Source organism: Sander lucioperca, chromosome 16 (assembly GCF_008315115.2).
Source record: "Sander lucioperca isolate FBNREF2018 chromosome 16, SLUC_FBN_1.2, whole genome shotgun sequence".
Lineage (NCBI taxonomy): Eukaryota > Metazoa > Chordata > Actinopteri > Perciformes > Percidae > Sander > Sander lucioperca.
The window spans coordinates 5,970,158-5,989,809 of NC_050188.1; the positions used below are offsets into that span (position 1 = coordinate 5,970,158).

General features: G+C 42.0%; 1 protein-coding gene across 3 annotated transcripts in view; it reads right to left on the minus strand.

Annotated features, from left to right (window-relative positions):
• arid1ab (AT rich interactive domain 1Ab (SWI-like)) overlaps positions 1-14,608 on the minus strand; it is a 63,179-nt gene extending 48,571 nt beyond the window's left edge. For 2 of the 3 annotated variants that reach the window (XM_031278573.2, XM_035992891.1), the window contains exon 1: positions 13,320-14,608. In XM_031278573.2, coding sequence (XP_031134433.2) covers positions 13,320-14,219 — 900 coding nt within the window. In that variant the 5' untranslated portion in view covers positions 14,220-14,608. The remainder of the gene's footprint in view (positions 1-13,319) is intronic. The other variant, XM_035992892.1, reaches the window with a different exon arrangement.
• Positions 14,609-19,652: the final 5,044 nt, after the last annotated feature.

A 19,652-nucleotide genomic window follows, 5' to 3' on the forward strand; every position in this document is an offset into this window, starting at 1 on the left:
AGCCAATCACAGACATTATTAGGTCTTGGTAGAAGCGTGCTGCGTGCTTATTGGCTCACTGACGCTGATGAGATTTACTCCTTTAGGTATGGAGATTGGGTATTGAATGACGAGGTATTTTTCGATTCTCGATACCTTGGAGGCAATTCGATTGGTGAACTAAAAAGAATTGAACTCGGTACCCAGCCCTAACGGCAGTTACCTCCACACTTTCACGTATCGCAACGAGAGTGTAAGGTTAGCATCAGCCAGGCAACAAATATACTGTTCAAATCAATGTTTGCCCTCGGTTTGTGGAAGACTTAGGTGCACGTATTTGGCAAGGGGTTTTAGGCGTCCTTCCTCAAAAAAATTTACAGTTTTTCAATTTAAAAAAAACCCCGCAATTTCCCCATACATTTTGTGTCTCTTTGTGTTTTTTTTGCGTCTCTTTGTAGTCGTGTTGGGTCTCTTTTTGCTCATTTTTGTTTTCCTCTGGGGTCGGTTTGGGTCTCTGTGGTCATCTGGCGTCTCTTTGTAGTCGTTATCACCATATCTGTGTCTAAAACGTTGGAAAAGCTAGAGCACATAAGACCAAACTTGCTTAAGAAGTCCAACTACACTCATTAGAGCTGCGAAATTCTTTCTAGTTGCATTCATTCGGCTTAGGTGCCGCCCAAAAAAACGGCTCGGGTGCTGCGCCTAAAACTTATAACGGCGGGGAAAACTCCACAAATGTGTCTTTGGTGCACAAATCACTGTCACCTGCCACACAAGCCAGAAACAGTGGCACTAAATGGCCTTTTTTCTGTCGTTTTGGTCTGTGTAACTTTGTCCCTGCTGACCACCGGCTGCTCTTTTTTTTTTTTTTTTTGTAACCATGAGCCGACCCAATCAAAACATAACAATGGCTCTGTATCAAACAGGCTGCTAAGTGGCCGCCTGGTACACTGCTGTACAGAAAGAGGTGGCATTTAAACTTGTGTAAACATTGGCCTAGCTCTGTGAACAATGTACACTAATTATTTAGGCCAGTTAAAAATAACGCACTGGGCATGTATACTTTTTGAAAGAGATGAGATGTTCACTTTGGAGTCCAAGTCAGACTCCGGCTATGAAAATGTTTGTTATAGTTTTGTGTTGTATTGCTCGGGCTGCAACTTTTGCCAAAACAGCCAATTATTTTTCTGTCAATAATAATAATAATAATAATAATAATAATTTATACTTTACTAATCCCGCAAGGGGAAATTGCAATGTTTTCACTCTGTTGTTGTTGTTGTTACCAGGGTTCATATGCATTTTAACCAATACTTTTCCATGACTTTTTGGCAAATTTCCAGGACTATGTTTTCCTGAAAATGTCCGTCGACATTATACAATAAGAATAAAAATCTGTGTTAAAGTTTTCCCCTTAGAGGTTTAACAATAAAATGAATGACAATTTATGTGGTTCATAGTGGGAGTCGTAATATGGCGCCCCGAATACAACGTTGAGGTTAAGACGACGTGAAATACATTTATTAATCACATATTATTTCGCTGTGTTAAAAAAATCCATGACTTTTCCAAAACTTTCTGGGTCTTTTTAGGTTTTCAAAACCTTTCCAGGCCTGGAATTTGCATTTTTCAAATGCCATAACTTTTCCAGGTTTCAAAACGTATGACCCCTGTGTTACACACAGGCCTGAATTACACACACATGCTCAGTACCTACATGTGCACTAATGGAGAGATGTCAGAGTGGGGGAGCTGCCCATGGAAAGGCGCCCCGAGCAGTTGGGGATTCGGTGCGTTGCTCAAGAGCACCCTGGCAGTGCCCGGGAGGTGAACTGGCCCCTCTCCAGCCACCACCATACTTTAGTCCGTATGGGGACTTGTTCCCAACCCAACTCCCTACTGACTGAGCTACCGCCACCCCCAATCAACTAATTGCCTAATTGTTTCGGCTCTGATTCAGTGAACAGTGATATCAAACTACTGAGCCAAATCCTCACATTTAAGAAGCTACAACGAGCATAAAATGTTGCATTTTTGGATCACAAAGTTCACTATTAATCAACAAATCCGTTTATTTCCCAATCATTTCAGCACCAGTTACTGCTTTCCTATTCTGCTGCTATAAAGATCGGCTTTTTTTTTTATAGTTAAAATGACTTTAGTCTGCCCGGATGTTTTAGCATCTCCAGCGTGCCCTATGTGCACTCCACAGCTTCGGTTTTATTGGCCTTAAAAGAGGCTGAAACGGTGTACGGCACGTTGGGAAAAACAGAAAGCAAGGCTATGACTAGAGGGCACAATCATCATCAAGCGTCATCATTGAGTTCCACAGAAGACAGCAAGAGAGAGAAAAGCAACTGTTCCTCATGTGCATGTTCCCCTTTTCCACTTTATATATGAGCCATTGACTCCCCCCACCCCGCAGAGAGCAAAGGTGAGAGCTGTATGAGAGCATCTATTCTCTACCTTCTAGGATCAACAACTGCGCCAATTTAAAGGTTAACCACTTTATTGCATAAAAACACACACACCATACGTCATGTAAATGAAGTCTGTAGTCTCGCACAGGCTCCGAGAAGGATATTACTATGCTAATCTGGAGCATTTTAGAAGGTAAATGTCAAAAGAAATAAATTACTTTTACGTTCCAGCGTGCCCTGATGCAATAGCCCAAGTTTGACATTTGTCCGTGGAGGAACTTGTTTTTCTCAGCGCGCGTTCAATGTGCAACACTGGGCATACACTTATTCAGATCCATCCTTTTTCACTGTCAGGGAATGTAAATATAACTTTATCAACAGTATCCCTAACTATGTTGGCTGGATACAGTAACTGGCTATAGTTTGTGGACGTCAATTAGCCTGGAGGCCGCTCGGTCACATCTATAAGCATCTGCATGGCGGCCGGCTTCTTACTGCGTTAGTCGGTCATTGTCTTGGGATGTGCTCCGTATCAAAGATGCGGATAATTGAGGGGCCTTATGCACAGTGTAACCGAGGAAATAACAACAGCTGGGAAGAGGCTAAGTTGGAAAATGCAACGCTGTCTGTGGCTGTCAGCGGGATGAAAAAAGGGCGATGTTGCCAAAGAAAGACGGATGGCTGGTGACACGTGGAGTAAGAGCAGGTCAGAGAGGCTCCTGAGGCAGTGGCACACACACACACACACACACACACACTTACACACTCGCAACGACCACCAAGTAACTGCCGCACTTTATACACAAATACACACAGCTGTCAGGGGCAGACCAAGATCATTCACAAAACACCCAACCCCCCCCCCCCCTCCCCTGAGTATCACTGACACCGTTTCTCCCTCAAACACACACACACACACACACACAGTCTCACAAACACAAATCACACACATAACACACAGTTGCCGGGAGGCAGCATGCTGTCCATGTGGCCTGTGGAGAATCATTACTCAGCAGTGCAGACTAAAGAGTCGAGAGTCAACTTCCTGGGGGGGGAGGGCAATTCCGAATGTGTAGAGCCAGCTGTCAAAGAACCGTGCAACACGTTCTAGTGTACGGTAGGGGTGGGGGAAAACATTTTTTTTATTCGTATTAGGTATTGTGATTATTTTTGCGACGTTTTTTTGAATCAATTCTTTCTCCTAGAATGGATATTTTTTCCTTATTGTTTTACCAATGATCCACCGAAATATTTTCTGCTTATGCAGTACCGCCGACGGCGACCACATCACGTCCGCTGGCAGCAAAACAGGCAGAAAGCCCATGTCGTGAACTTCTTTACAAATGAAATAAATGTCAGAAATTCGGAAAGCAAACTCGTAACGAGCGCTGCAATGATGAGTCGATTTGCATAAAATGAATCTGCATCTATTTTGACAATAGATTAACTGGGAACACTTTACTTGAAGGCATCTACATAAGAGTGGGACGACACAGTCATGAACACACGACGCTGTCGTGAACGTGTCAAACATTATAAACAGTAGGGGTGCACGCTTCAGAAAATGTCACGATTCGATATTGATTTTTAGGCTCACGATTCGATTCAAAAAACGATTCACAGTATATAAATGTAATAGAGATTTTTGGAATTCTATGAATCGATTTTGAATCGGTAGAGCTTGAATCGCAATTCTAATATGAAACGATTTTTTTGGCACACCCCTAATAAGTCATAAACGTTTATGACATAACTCTTCTTTTAGTAAGTGTCATTCGGTTTAGTGTCGTGTGTTCATGACAGCGTCATGCCACTCTTATGTAGATACCTTCAAGTAAAGTGTAACCAGTTAATCTATTGTCAAAATAGTTGCAGATTCTTTTTATGCATATCGACTCATCATTGCAGCGCTCGTTACGAGTTCCCACACTCAAAGGGTGGCACCCTAAATGTCTTATTTCGTCTGACCAACGTGTCACAGCCTTAAGATATTACGATCGTATACGACAAGGAAAAGCGCCAGCGCTACATACCCGAGACGCTAAAACCAAGAGCTGTGCAGAGGGCTGAAACCATCACTTGGTTTTTTAAAATCGATCGGCCATTTAAAGTAGGGATGGTCCGATACCATTTTTTGCTTCCCGATACCGATTCTGATACCCTGAACTTGCGTATCGGCCAATACCGAGTACCAATCCAATACCAGTGTGTCATATATTTTATTATGTTTTAACAACTGTATACTACTATCCCTGTATGGATGTGATATGATTTCTATCTTTGTTGTCAGTCTGGCTCAGGTTAAACTCTTTGTGAAACATGAACAAACACAAACAATGAACGCCCCAGAACTTTCTTTTATTATCCAGTTTGACAGTCAGTCATAACGGGAAAAGAACATAAATAAAACTACTTTAACATCGATTGTCTTTAGGCCTTTATTATGTGGTATCGGACCGGTGCATAAACTCCAGTACCTCCCGATACCGATACCAGCGTTTTAGGCAGTATCGGAGCCGATACTGATACTGGTATCGGACCATCTCTAATTTAAAGTCAATCTGTAGTTCAAGCTTCTGAGATGTGATAACTCCCTGCTTCCCTTTAACTTGTGCCGTAGTTTGGTGCATATCAGAGGTGTTGAAATTAATCAAATAATCGATGCATCGAATCGTGGACATGGACGATGCTGCATCGATAATCGGCCGGGCCGTAATCGTTTATTTCTGTTTACAATTTAATGTATGCCAGACAACCTTTCTGTTTACATATTCTGTTATTTTTTTGCACATTCAGGAAGTGCCATGGGCTCAGTGCTGTAGTTTTATGTATCCAATTGATTTAGTATTAGAGCACTGCAGAATGTTTTGGTTTTTGAAGCTTGAAAAGCTATGAATTAAATATCCTACGTGGTTTTTAATAGTAAAAATGGATTTGACGCATCGTAATGCATCGAGATATCGAAACGCTGACATGATAATCGTAATTAAATCGGGAGATCAGTGAAGATTCACACGTCTAGTACATATATTTGGACTGTTGGCCGGACAAAACAAGACTTTTAAAAGACATGGTGCTTTAGGGGACTGGGATTGTCAGAGAGTGTGATTTCGGCATTTTCTGGTATATCGGTATGTATAGACCAAAAGATTCATCGATTAACTGTGTAAATAATCGGCAGATTATTCGATAATGTGAAGTGATCATTAGTTGCAGCCCTAGTTGGCAATTCATTTCCTGTTGATCTTCTTTAAAAATCACTTCAAAAATCGCGTGGCAGAAAAACAAACGTAACGATTTTTTTTTGAATCTCATTTTAGTGTGAAGGACTCGGCTTCCGGTGTACTTTCAAATTTCCAGCACGATCTCAAATGAGATCTCCAGTATATCCTCAAAACAAAAATGACACACCCTTAGTACAGCTCTAGTGTGCTCAACAAGAAGCATCGTGGTCTGGTCAATGCTTTAATTAGTTTAGTTTGAATAAAAAAAAGCAGAGACAGGCAAGATGTTTGCTAGCTTAAATATCAAATATATTCCATCTTCTTTACTTGTGAGAGTTTTTGACAGTAAAGCGGTCATGAAACGGTTTATTTGTACGCTAATTTCCAACGTGCAGCAGGGGCTTTCCCTCGTACATCAGCAGCCGAGCTGTGCGTCTATTTGCAGCAGTCAATTTCACACCCTCGGTTTGGTGTTTTTCATTATGTTTTCAACTGTGGGACTTCCTCAAAAGAAATACTTCCAAAGTGTCTTTGATTATGATTTAATTCAAACTCAATTTGGGAAGACAGCCTTGCAGAGCTGAGGGGGGGGGGGGGGCATCCCCGATGGCTCACTCCCGTGTGTTAGGCGCAGGGAAACACCTGGCATTGTACTATCCAAAACAACCGCACTACAATCCACTTCAGTAGCATTTGTTTATGTGCGAGGCATAATGAAAAGCCATAATAGTAGCCCTCACCACTCAGTTAACACATTAATTCATCTTTAGCAGGTGGCCCAAAGCAGGTGAACGGCTCCATAAAAATCATCCATCGAATCATTACTGGCGATATATCCGCCAATTTAAAGGCTAATCGAGCCGCTGTTAATGAATGGAGAGTTAAAGCATTTAATAAACCCAGCTAGTATACAGCCAACCGCACTTATCGTGGACAGCTCTTATGCAGAGCACAGTCTGGTAAAAAAAAAAAAAAAAGAATAACTCTCTAATCTTTGCAGTCATACATCAAACACATAAGTTCTCCGACTGAACACAATCGTGCACAGAGTGGTGGCCTCGTGTGACATCTCTATGCCAGGATTTGGCAACAGTTTGGACACTATTTACTTCAGCTTTCTGTCCATTTGGCCTGTCCTCCAGAGGCCTGGACTACGAATCCAGATCAACACGCCCTGGATTGAGTTCAGCTACCCGGCTTCATCTAACCTAACAACCGCGGCCCCGCGTAACCTTTGTCACGACGCTGGTTAACAACTAGTTCAGTCAGCCCAGGGTTTCCCAATCCAGCGCGTTCACATAAAAGAGGCGGGGTTTGCGCAGCACGACCAATCGCAAACATCTACCAGAGCCGCATATTTTACATAAGAAGAGCAAACTATAATTCTACATAAATATGAAAAACACAGACACAGTTTTACAGGCAAAATGCAATACAGTCGCTGCTTCCTAAAACAGGAAGGAAAGCTGGCAAAAAAAATAGCCGACGCTGTAGATGCATAAATCACAACGCTTATCAACATCACTTCCCCATCAGTCAGGACCAAGATCTGACCAGAATTACACTTGCTAAATGTTTTAACTTTTATGAGCACACCTCTCTCTCTCCGCGCACTGAGCTCCACCGGATCTTCTAAGAACGGTGACGCCGTTATCAACCGAGTATTGATCGGTCAGTAGGCGGTGCTTTTACACCGGTCAATCTCTAATCTCCACCATAACCTGCTCCCGACCAGGTTAGGCGTTCAGCATAAATTACCACGGCGATTGAACCCGGTAACAAGTGATCCACCGTCATGATACACAAAACTCTGGGCTGAACCTGAAGTTACCTCGGTAACGCCAAATCTTGCTTCGTAGTACAGGCCTCTGGTCTCCATGTCTGAGATTATATTCCATGAAGGTAATGTGTTCCCTGCACCTGCACCATTGATGCCAAGACACGCACACAAAAAAATCCCTCCAGTTTTAAGCGATTCTAATTCTTCCCAATTCAGTGACACTAATCAGAGTTTGACCCTTTTGCCTACTGCAAAAAAAGACAGCCCCTGCTACCTTTAGGTGTGCTTAACCGCCACAATGCTCAATTACCTTCCCAGACAATCTTCTTCCACTTGCACAATAACAATGAGCCTGGGCTTCTTCAGCAAAGACGGAAAGCACACTAGCTCATAGTGCATGGACGGCAATCTAGTAATGAAAAGGTGTACAGAGTGCTGGGATAGACATCCGCCTTTATGCTTACGAAATTGAGAGGATACGGCTTTAAGGATACGAGCACAGACAAAGCACCCCATAAACTAGAGCTGCAAAGATTAATCCAGAAGTTGTCAACTATTAAATTAATCGCAGACTATTTTGACAAATCGATAAATCCTTTGAGTCATTTTTTTTAGGAAAAAAGTAAAAATTCCAGCTTCTTTAATGTGAATATTGTTCTAGTTTCTTCTCTCCTCTGTGACAGTAAACTGAATATCTTTGAGTTGTGGACAAAACAAGACATTTGAGGACGTCATGGGAAACACTGACCCACATTTTTTTTTTTTTTTTTACATTTTCTGACATTTTACAGACCAAACAACTGATCCATCAACCGAGAAAATAATCGACAGATTAATCTGCAATGAAAATAACCGTTAGTTGCAGCCCTGCTATAAACTACTCCAATCACAACACTGTTTTCCCTTTAAGCTATGTATGTGTGCTATAAAGGGAATATGGTGCTGTCACCAGTGTCGCCAACTGTCGAGTCCGAGTCAAGTCTCGAGTCCCCGGTGTTCAAGTCTGAGTCCCCAAAGAAGAGTCCGAACCGAGCACGGTCACAAGTCCAGAGAATAGTGACTCGAGTCGGAGGCCAGTCACGAGTCCTCCATCACTGCCTACTACACATAAAAGTAGTCAGAAACTTCACTCAACTTCCGAGTCCTATTTCAGAAATCCTCTAGTCCAAGTCATCAGTGCGCGAGTCCAAGTCGTGTCACGAGTCCAGAGAATAGCCACTCGAGTCAGACTTGAGTATTCCATAATCTGTCTGCAAGCATTATACCCGTACATTAAAGAAAAGGGACAGCAGAGTTCTTTGCACGCTGCTCTCTGAGAAACTTATTCCAAGTTCATAACTCTAATTGGACACCTGGAATACACGACACAAGGAGAAATACAGAGTCAAACTACACAGGGTTTGATGCACTTAGCAAATGAGATGAGTGGTACTGAGGCTGGTACACATCCAGAATGAAAAAGAAACTAGACATTATGGGTGCAATTAAACACGGATTCTTAATAAGAGAAATAGAAAATACCTCTACCTTTTCTGACCCGTTAACAAAATGAAATATGATGGAAATAAGTTATTACGGAATATGCTATTCACTAAATATGCAATTTCAATTAGTAAAAGCATAACCCATGTGGTCATCTCAGTAGTTGCAGTAAAACATGGCTGAAACCGCAGCCTCGAAAAAGTGCATGATGGTCCACTTCACTCCACAGCATGAAAATACTACGTTTAAAGTCTTAATGGCCAAAAAGGAGCTTCCACTGAGAAAAGCGCCCCATCCACACCAACTAAAGATGCTGTAAATATAGCCTGTTCACCAACATTAAAGCTGGCCCTGGGTATGGACACTTCTCTGCACATACAAAGTAACAAACTGAAATGAAAAAAAGGGGAATGCAACTTTCCTCAAAACAGCGGCGAGCAGCACTACAGAAAAAAGACGAGACCCGTCAGCGTGCCATTTCGGTACATTTTAGTAAAGAATCACAGATCATCCCGATCCTGGTAGGTGAATGTGACCATGCTGTCTCCAGCCGCTGATGTCACGTCGCAGAATATCTGGACATTTGGCTTAAAGTGCTCATATTATGCTCATTTGCAGGTGCATAATTGTATTTAGGTTATATCAGAATAGGTTTACATGGTTTAATTTTCAAAAAAACACCATATTTTTGTCGTACTGCACATTGCTGCAGCTCCTCCTTTCCCCTGTGTGTTGAGCTCTCTGTTTTAGCTACAGAGTGAGACCTCTCACTTCTGTTCCATCTTTGTTGGGAGTCGCACATGAGAAGTAGCTAGGTAAGGACTACTAGCCAGTCAGAAGCAGAGTATGAGGGCGTGCCACGCTAGCAGCTAGGTGAGCATTATAACGCGTGTTCCAAAGTGACCACGTTTGTCTCTGAAGTTAAAGGCTGGACTACAACAGAGCTGTTTGGAGCAGTTTGTGAACAGTGTTTTCTGTTGGAGATGGACTTTTTCACTTTGTAAACCTATAACGTGAACAAAAAAGGTATACAGCACAATAAAGGAAAGGGAAAAAAGGCAAAAAGCATAATATGAGCACTTTAAAACACTTTGAACCGAAGCCTTTTGCTGACATTTAGAAAGCGCTACGAATGTGCAAAGTCCCACTGTGCAGCTTTAAGTCTCCACAATTTACCTTGCTGTGAGGCAGAAGAGTGGCAATCAAAAGAGTGTTAAAAGCTTGCACCTTAAAAAGTTTCAAAGCAACATGTGGTGGGATCACTTCTCTAGATGAACAGCGTGGCCTTGATGGCCACTCTTTTGCTGGAATTAAAAGTAGTAAAACACAGTATGTGTACTTCCTTACACATACATATACAGCATGACCAGAACAGTTGTATTAGGTTTGATTAGTAGATGCTAGGGGGGTTGGAATTAATCATTGCGATGCGATGCAAACAAGGATGATTCTGCATCGATGCGGTGACTGACCATAATCGATTATTGCCTACTGAGGTCACTTGTTCATTTTCTGGTCGCTGCTTTTTGGTTTGTTTTTGCTTCATGCCTGCTGTGTTCAGACTCCGCTCCATTCAGGAAGGGTCTTTTTTTTTAAAGAGCAGATACAATGAAAAGGGGAATTCAATTAACTATTAACGATTAACTAATCGTGACGACCGCGATTAATCAAATGTGAATATTTAGTTGAATGTTTGGTGTACTATTTGGTTTAACATTCGTATTCCTCTTTTTATTATTATTATTATTATTATTATTATTATTATTATTATTATTATTATTATTATTATTATTATTATATTTACTGTGTTTTCACAAGATTAATGCGAGAATAACGATACATATCACAGATTAACAGAAATGTCCTATATTTCCGTGGATTTCTCACTTATTTTTGATTACTTTACTTAACATGATCGTAGAAGGTTGCTGCTATTAAACTGAGCCATATCTGAAATTTCAGTTCACCGGAAAAAATATTTAAGATACAGGATACATTTTTTTTATTTATTTTTTTTACAGGAATAGTTTTTTTTATTATTATAACTTTAGCTTTTGTGAGAAATGTTCTGTGTTTGACTGTTCCACGTTCACCTGCTTATTAAAAAGAAAAACACTTATTGCTGGAAATTCATATCTATGTTCTCATCCTTGCATAAGAATATAGAGCGGTTTTGATGGGGTCTCATGTTATAATGCTCCATGACATGTTTTATCTGTTACACAGTGAATATTGAACTTTGACTATAAAATATATATATATATATATATAAAAAATCATAATCGCAATATCTGGCAGAAAAATCGCAATTTGATTTTTTTCCCGCAAATTGTTCAGCCCTAATGATTACAAAATATTGTCACTAAGAGAAGTAAATAAAATATCTTTGGGCCAAAGTCAAAGGGAAACCACATTTCATTCCAAAAAGGATGTACAAACTCCATTTGTGAAAGTTGCTGGCTGTATGCAACGGAGACATACTTCACATACCCTTATGTATCCAGATGGTAAAAAAAATATAAGTCATTTACTGTAAAGGTAGGGCTACACACTCCACATACGTTGCCTATGACACTTACTTGTTGAGTAAAAACACTACACATGTGGCCTTTCACTGGAGAGAGAGATGTGTAGGTAAGCACTGTTGACACGGTTACACTCTCTGCTTGGGGGAAGCAAATTAGGCTATTGTAACCTACTAAAAAAAACTAAGCGGTGACACTCTGCTGACACCTTGGTTGCTTGTAAACACAACTGCAGCCAGTCCAACCCTCTCACGTGGCCACAAGACGTCGGAGCACACAAGTCTCCTCAACTCCCCTCAACTCCTGATCTGGAAACAGCGGAAAACACAGTTGTACAACGAGGCTACGTGACCACACCTACTCTATCTGCTGTACCAGAGTCAGCCAACTAAAAAAAAAAAAAAAAAAAAAAAAAAAAAAAGGAGCAGTGCACACAGTGTACCCAACAGTGAGAAGAAGAAAAACAGAAAAAGAAACTTCAGGAGCATGTCTGAGGACGACAGCTAAAAATGACAGTAGAGATGGGATTCAGCGAAGAGTGAGCTGAAGGTTTTTACTCCAACTAATAAATACAAATGGTGAATCTACAGGAGTACAGGCATCATGCAAATTACTGCAGTGGGAGGAACTGAACATAATGTGTTCTAAAAAATGCTTTAAATAGATACTAAGTTAACATTCTCAATTTAACATTGTGGTTCCTGGCAGATTTCTGTACATATGGGATATATATATATATATATATATATATATATATATATATATATATATATATATATATATATAGTATGTATGCATACATACATACAAAAAATGAAGATATTTAAACACAAATCCATACAATAGTGTTCAAAATGAATACAAATACAGAAAAGACACGGGGACTATGTTGTCTTGACGCGGTGTAGGAACACATAACTGGGAAGAGGGGGCTGTTTTTCTGCAGCCTTCCATTAGATGCAATTATAAATGGCCGAGAGCAGAGGGATGGGGAGCCAATCAGATCTCGGCTCGCATGTCAACCTAAGACCAACTGTCTCCTGGCTCTGACAGCAGGATTTTACCTCCATAATTCAAATCCCAAAGCAAAAGGCAATCTGCACTTTGCCAACTCTAACCAGCGGGGCCGTGTTTACAAGGCGTCGCATGGAGCACAGGCGCAGGAAAACGCGAACGGAGTCGAACTGAGCCGCAATGAATGAAACCCTCCGTCAAGATGAAATCAATCGCGGTCACAATCACACTTTGATCCGAGTAAACACTTAGCGGATGCAATTGTTGCCGTTCACTGGACTGTGAGCCACATCTCCACTTCACTGCGAGGCGGCTTTTTAAACCGACAGAGGGGTCTTTTCTTAATGATTATGCAAATGTTATTTAACCGATATCGCTGTCATTTGCATTTTGTTTATTGCCTTGACAGCCACTGACAACTTTGATAGCACTGGTGGGAGCACAACACCTCAAAGAAGCTATTTCGTCGCGGATTCTCACAGAAATAACGGTGGTTACAGCACTTAAATCGACAATGAGGCTACAGAAGCACTGCGAAGAAATATCGCCTTATCTCCCTGTGTGCACACACACACACACACACACACATTCACACACACTTTCCCCTAACAAACTCTTGCTCTACTTAGGCAAACTCTTACCCTGTACCCAGCAGGGACCCACACTAATACCAACAACTCAGGAAGTTGTTTCTAACAGAATATGTGGCTTCTTTCTCTGTCTAAACACTATTGCAGGGGGTGGTATTGGGAGAAAGAGAGAGGCAGCCATTTTAGAGCTCTTGCTACATAGACAATGGCTGGTCCAATGCAATATGCAACTCTACAGTGCTTTTTCTGAACTACTGGGTACTTTAACTTAGCCAAAGTGTGTCCGTGCAGTAAGTGAAGTTTACCTGATTTCTGTTTGGAGGTTGTCCAGTGTTTCCCGGGCTCATGGGAGGCGGATGGTGGGTCCTTTGTTGCCAACCCGGATGGACCCCACCATACTGACTGCTGCCCATATCTCCTGGCCCCTTGCTGGCCCCTTCCTGATTGTTATAGTCTCCTTGGGGGTAATTCGGATAGCTCCTGGCAGAGCTAGGGGATGTCAAAAGCTGATTTAAAGTTGGCGTAGACGTGGGTTGTTGGTTTCCCATGTTATACCTCTGATTATTGTAAGAGGCAGCCATAGCTGTGGTTCCTCCTGCTGGCTGTTGCTTGCCTGGCTGCCCCCCAGCCGCCGGAGGCTGGTTGTTACGCGGGGAATTCATGGCCCCATATCCTTGGCCCTGATAAGAAGTCCTGTTCTGGAAAGGGCTGTAGTTGTTGTAATGGTTGGGGTAGCCGTGTTCGTGTGAATTAGGGGGGTAAGGGTCCATCATGCCCGGCCCCGATGCAGCTGCCATGCCAGGGCTTTGTTGTCCGCCATGTTGATGAAAAGGGGCCCGGCTGTAGTGCTGGTTGTAACCGTAAGGAGGTGGAGGAAAGGGGCCCGGGTGGTGGTGTCCCATTCCGGGATGGTTATTCCCTTCGGGCCCGCCTGAATCATTCTGATTACTGCTATTATTATTTACCCTGGGCAAATTCCCGTTGCCGTTCTTCATGTCAGGATCCCCTCCTCCCCCAGCATTTCCAGCATCGGTCCCGTCCTGCAGCTCCTTCTGGCCAGGAGATCCGCCGTCAGGTCCCGGTTCCTTATTTTCATGCTGTTTCTCTCCCGGTACCGACTCCTCCTGTGGGTCCCGATCCGGCTTTTTGAGTTCGGATGGCGGGCTAGTGTTGAGAGTGGCGACGCTGGCAACCTGAGCGGCCATGATATCCCTCTCTCTCTCCCCCACTCGTTCTCTACCTCTCTCTCAGCACGGCGACTCACTCACAATCAAACTCCGAATAACCATTGAATATAAATACAATTATATTTATAACAACGTACCCGTTGTCCCGGTTCATTCCCCCCTTTGCCCTCCGCCCGGACCGGTATCCGGTAATCCACCGCGACTCCGTTTAAAGTTAAAACAGAGAGGGGAAAGTTTGTGAAAGAAAAAATATATAAATACAGAGCCAGGGAAATGAATTTCACCGACACAAGTGAGTGAGTGTGTGTTGGAGGGGGGGCTTCTGTTACAGAACGAGAGCGCGAGCTAGAAATCAACCAAACCAGCACGAGGCTCCGCGAGACACAGCCATTTTACCGACCTGTCGCGAGAAAATAAAAACCCGGAGTGGAGTTCCCAGTGAGAACTGGATCCGGACTTCCCTGTCTAATAACAACATTGTTTATACCCAAGAAGAGCCATTATTGTGGGTCTAATGCGCTTAAAACTGAGCTCATGCATAAAAATGTCGACGTATTTGGAAAGCCATGTTTGTTAGCATAAAGGACTGGTCATTCCGAGACTAATTAAGTGTTGCATATCGGATGAAAAGCTTATGCTAATGAAGATACACAGCAATGGGCTGTCTGGCAAAGTAAGTGAGTGAGATTTAGATTAGAAGATATATATATATATATATATATATATAATATATAATATATATATATATATATATATATATATATATATATATATATATATATATATATATATATATTGTTTTACAAAATGTACTCGTTTGGAGGACACAGTTATACACGACTAGTGTCTGTCTATAATGTATGCATGTTATGTATGCTACTACATTTCATAGATGTTATTTGCCATGGTATAAACTAAGAGTGTTCCATTAGTCTGTCCTAAGAAGTAAAGAGGATTTCAAGGAGTCTGACATATTCAACTTCAGTTCAAATATCTTTTAAATAGCCACATGCTTCCATATACAATGATGCTACACTGCTGAATGCCACAGACTTTGTGTCTACAATTTTATGGTATTAAACAATTACCATGTCCCCTCGTTTGCCATCCTACTCTGCTTTGAAGTGAGCCATAACTACTCAACCATTCTGATTACAAAAATGGCTTCATGCATGAGCTGTGTGTTCCTCTGTGTTCCATTCATTTGTGCACTCTATCTTGTTAGCTCGTTAAAGGAGCGAGCCAAAATAGGCTACAATGTCATCTTCTGTTAAAGTGGGCTAATGGATGGAAGTGACTGCTTCCATGTGTCGACAACAGCGAATGAGAGGAGCGAGTACAGTGGAAGAAAGTAGAGGGAAAGCATGAAATCACAATCTGTGCGTCAGGGTGTGTGTGTGAGATACAGAAGGAGAGAGAGAGAGAGAGAGAGGATAGAAAAGGAAGAAGGATGGGGGATGGACTGAGCCAGTCACAGAGCAGGAAGTGAAGATACAAAAAGAGAAACAGTGATGGTGGAAAAGTGACAGTGTATAGGCAACTGGAATTCAACACATCACATGCTATTTGTTATAAGTCAAATCTCACGCCAACACACGAGGACGAGAAGAGATTGGGAGAAAGCATTAAGTCGCCCTACACAATTAACAGGAACAGACACCCTACGTCTCTCCACCACTCACTCTCTCTCTCTCTCTCTCTCTCTCTCTCTCTCTCTCTCCCCACCCCCTTTCTTCGTGCTCTCTGCCTGCCTGCCTCGCGCTCTCCTAGCAGCAGCAGCAGCAGCCTTCGTGCTGCGTTCGGGTTCTGTCGGAATATTCGGAATCACACCCTGAGTCAGAAACAAATGACTCGTACAAGTCTGAAATGTCCTACCACGGCCTTCCTTAGTTGCCTCTGTGATATTTTAGAGTTGTTGCTGTGTGTAAAAGCTCTGTAATATATATATATATATATATATATATATATATATATATATATATATATATATATACCAAAACACATACGTGACATCAGACACAGTGATGTAGGGCAAGGCAGTATAACCTGCAATGTTTTCACTGAGTGTATAGGGACATTATCTACTTCAGCAGCAAACAATAATGGAATATTTAAGATTACAAAGACTGTAGGTTACGATATAAATATATGGATATATCATAGAATTTAGTAAAACAGTGTTATGGTCACAATTGACATGTTCAACACAAGATCATGTGAGAACTAAAAAAATATATACAAAAGTATGTATGTATAGGATCTTCTGTGATAATACATTAGCAGCATGCACCCAGTTTTGACAAATGAGAGGACTTAAATATAAATATATATATAAAATAGTGTTTGTATTTGTTCATATGGAAGGATAGTGTGCTATCTAGCTGAATGACACAGGAAACATTCTTGTATCAGCTTTTCTATTTCTTTATTTTCTAGGAAAAACATATTATACGTGTTGCGTTCTGCTTTGAATTTCGTAAAGTAGCTCTGAGATAAACAAAGACAATACGCATATACAAATTCCCACTTATGTAATAGTATAAAAGTGTATTTTTTTTTTTTCCAGCCAGAAAGCAGGAGAATGCTGCGACATTTTGCGTTCACGAGCCTCGGGTGGAGCACGTGAAGGCGGCATCGCCGCTTGCAAAAGCAGCAGAACTTTGCTATGTGAACGTGGGGGATGGGAAGCAGCAGCTCTCTCTGCTCTGCTCAGCCCTTTCTCTCTACAATGCGGGGCTTTCTGCTCGCATTGCTCACCCTGTCAGTGGAAAAGAGATCCTCTTTGACTTGAAGTTTTACTTAGAAACCAACAGAAAAAATATACATCATATATTTGAAAGCTGCAAAGACAGCTTTTGTACGTTTGATGAAGGGAGGAGAGTATGCAGGGTGGAGGGGGTCAGCTCAGCTGCTGTCTGCTTATATAGGCTAAGGGAGGTGTGTGTGTGTGTGTGTGTGTGTGTGTGTGTGTGTGTGTGTGTGTGTGTGTTAGCAGAAAGCGCAGAGACTAGGCTGTAAGGGAGGAGGGGGTAGGGAGCTTCTTTTTCTTTTTAGCATAAACTTGCTGTTTATTATCTAGGGGTGCAGTCTCCCTTCTTCCCTCTTTCATATATATATATATATATATTTTTTTTTTTTAAAGAGCAGTACAATCTGCTTTCTCTGCTCCGTTTCCCTGGTCTTATTTTAGACGTGGCTTCAAAATGTGCTGTATTTTCAGCGTTCACCTTGAACGTTATTTATCTGTTGTTCAGCCGTCTGTGCAGCTGCAAAGTGTCTTAAAAGCACCGGGATCATGTGGGAATGTTAAATCTCTGTGGGAGAGCAGCAACATGATGCTAAAGACCTCCTGTGCAGCTATAAGAGTGTCATGCATTTATTTATTTATGCGATTCTTGTTTTACAAGGATCTCTAAAATGCCACCCTGCGTGTCCAGATGAGCTCAACAGCGAGCACGAGGATAGATAGGGACACTAGGAATTGTTGTAACTGATATGACTTGGAAGCTTTAACTTTAATTAAGCTGAATCAGAAAAAAAGGGCACCTACAGCAGTTTACGGTCCATATTATAATTGTTGGTCACTGTACTATAAGTGTCACCACCCACCAGTCACACAATAACTTGTTGAAAAAAAAAAAGTGTTACCACGAAAACCCTCTCGCTGCAATTCGTTTGTCTCAATAATCCGGTCTGGCTCATGTAGCATAAGATTCACACTTCCCACGTGGCCTCATAGTATGTGCCCCATGTCTGTATTTTGTCTAATTGAGAAACATTCAAACAAAGAAGAAAATCTGAATTTATTTCAGATAGTTGCGCACAAATGCTGTCTGGATTATGTCACATTTGGCTCTTTGAAATAGTGTGTGTTGAGGGAGAAGCAGAGAGAGAGAGAGAGAGAGAGAGAGAGAGAGAGAGAGGGATCATCCCCCCACCCCCCCCATCTGTCCCAGGATGATGATTTAAGAGTGTTTACTTGTGCCCCACCGCCACCTCCCTGCAAGGATGACCATGATGCATCACCTTTCGGCCCGATGCCGCGGCTTCCCCCGGCCTTCGCCATGGCAGCGGCTTGGACTTCATCCAGAAGACGTTTTCTCTTGTGATCGTTATTAAATTGGTATCAGGGGTTGATTAGAAGGACGGAAAAGAAAGTAACAATGAACGCCGTGGTGAAAACACAAATTTCAGTGGACAGGCTATAGGGCCATACATATTCCCCTATCTTAACTAAGCCAAACGCTTCTTTTTCTGTTCATTTTAATTTATGTAAGCCTTTGATATTCTTAAATATGCATTTTTAATGTAACTTCTCTTCAATTAATCTCAGCTTTGAGCAGTGAAAGTGTCACTCTAGTTGAGCCAGTTAACTGATGACTGATCATTGAGGAGTTTTTTCTTTTATTTCAATCCCTTGGGATCCAGTCTGGGAATGGAGCCATACAATCACCAAGACAACCCTACTAATGTGGCGTGGAATTTCCTAACAAGAGTGCAGTTGAATTCAGACACACAAACACACACCACGCGGATGCACTGTAACACACCCACGTGCGCGATAGCCAAACACACAGCTCGTACCTGACAATAATGTACACGCCGTAGAGTCTGTCATTAATGCATACTTGGGCCAAACATAAGTGGCAAATCCCACAGTGACGTCGTCCTGGCACACACACACACACACAATCTCAACAGTTGGGTCCTGTCCAGATGGTTGCCAGGCAGCAGTTCAACGCATAGTCTGGAGTGTGTAGAGGAAGGAAGTGCCACTTTGCGAAATGCAATGGGCATCCGGCTCATTCCCAGACGCTGTGTGTGCGTGTGTGTGTGTGTGTGTGTGTGTGTGTGTGTGTGTGCATGTGTGACCTGCCGTCTAAAAACTTACACCTGACAAACACACACCCACCACTTTGTAAACAGTGCAAGGATAAGGAATGTGCAATAAAAGCCCCACGTGGTTTCCTCCAGGGTTCCTAATAAATGTGGACAATCAGTTTCACTTAAAACACACACACACACACACACACACAGTCTCTGGTCCCAGTCAGTATACATTTAATCCAGACATACAGCTTTGATGGATGAAAGGATATTAAAAAGCACTTGTGGAATTATTCCGCTGCCGTATAAAGTCATATTTCAGATTAATCTTTCAGCCATTGTTCTTACCTGATTTGATCAAATGAGATCGAACTTTTAAAAAGCCGCAGCTCACCCCTGAACTGCTTAGCAGACATTCAATCAGTTGCTCCTCTCTCCTTGTATTATTCTCTCCGAAGCAGAGGAATCTTCTCTGCTCCTCAGGTAAAAATAGACTGGGGGACCTCAGTGCCCCATGACAGGCTTTCACATCAAAGCTGATAGGACATATTCAGGTTTTACTGGAGCACTTTTATCTATCTTTTTGTGTGTGTGTGTGTGTGTGGGGTGATAATTTGCTAGGGG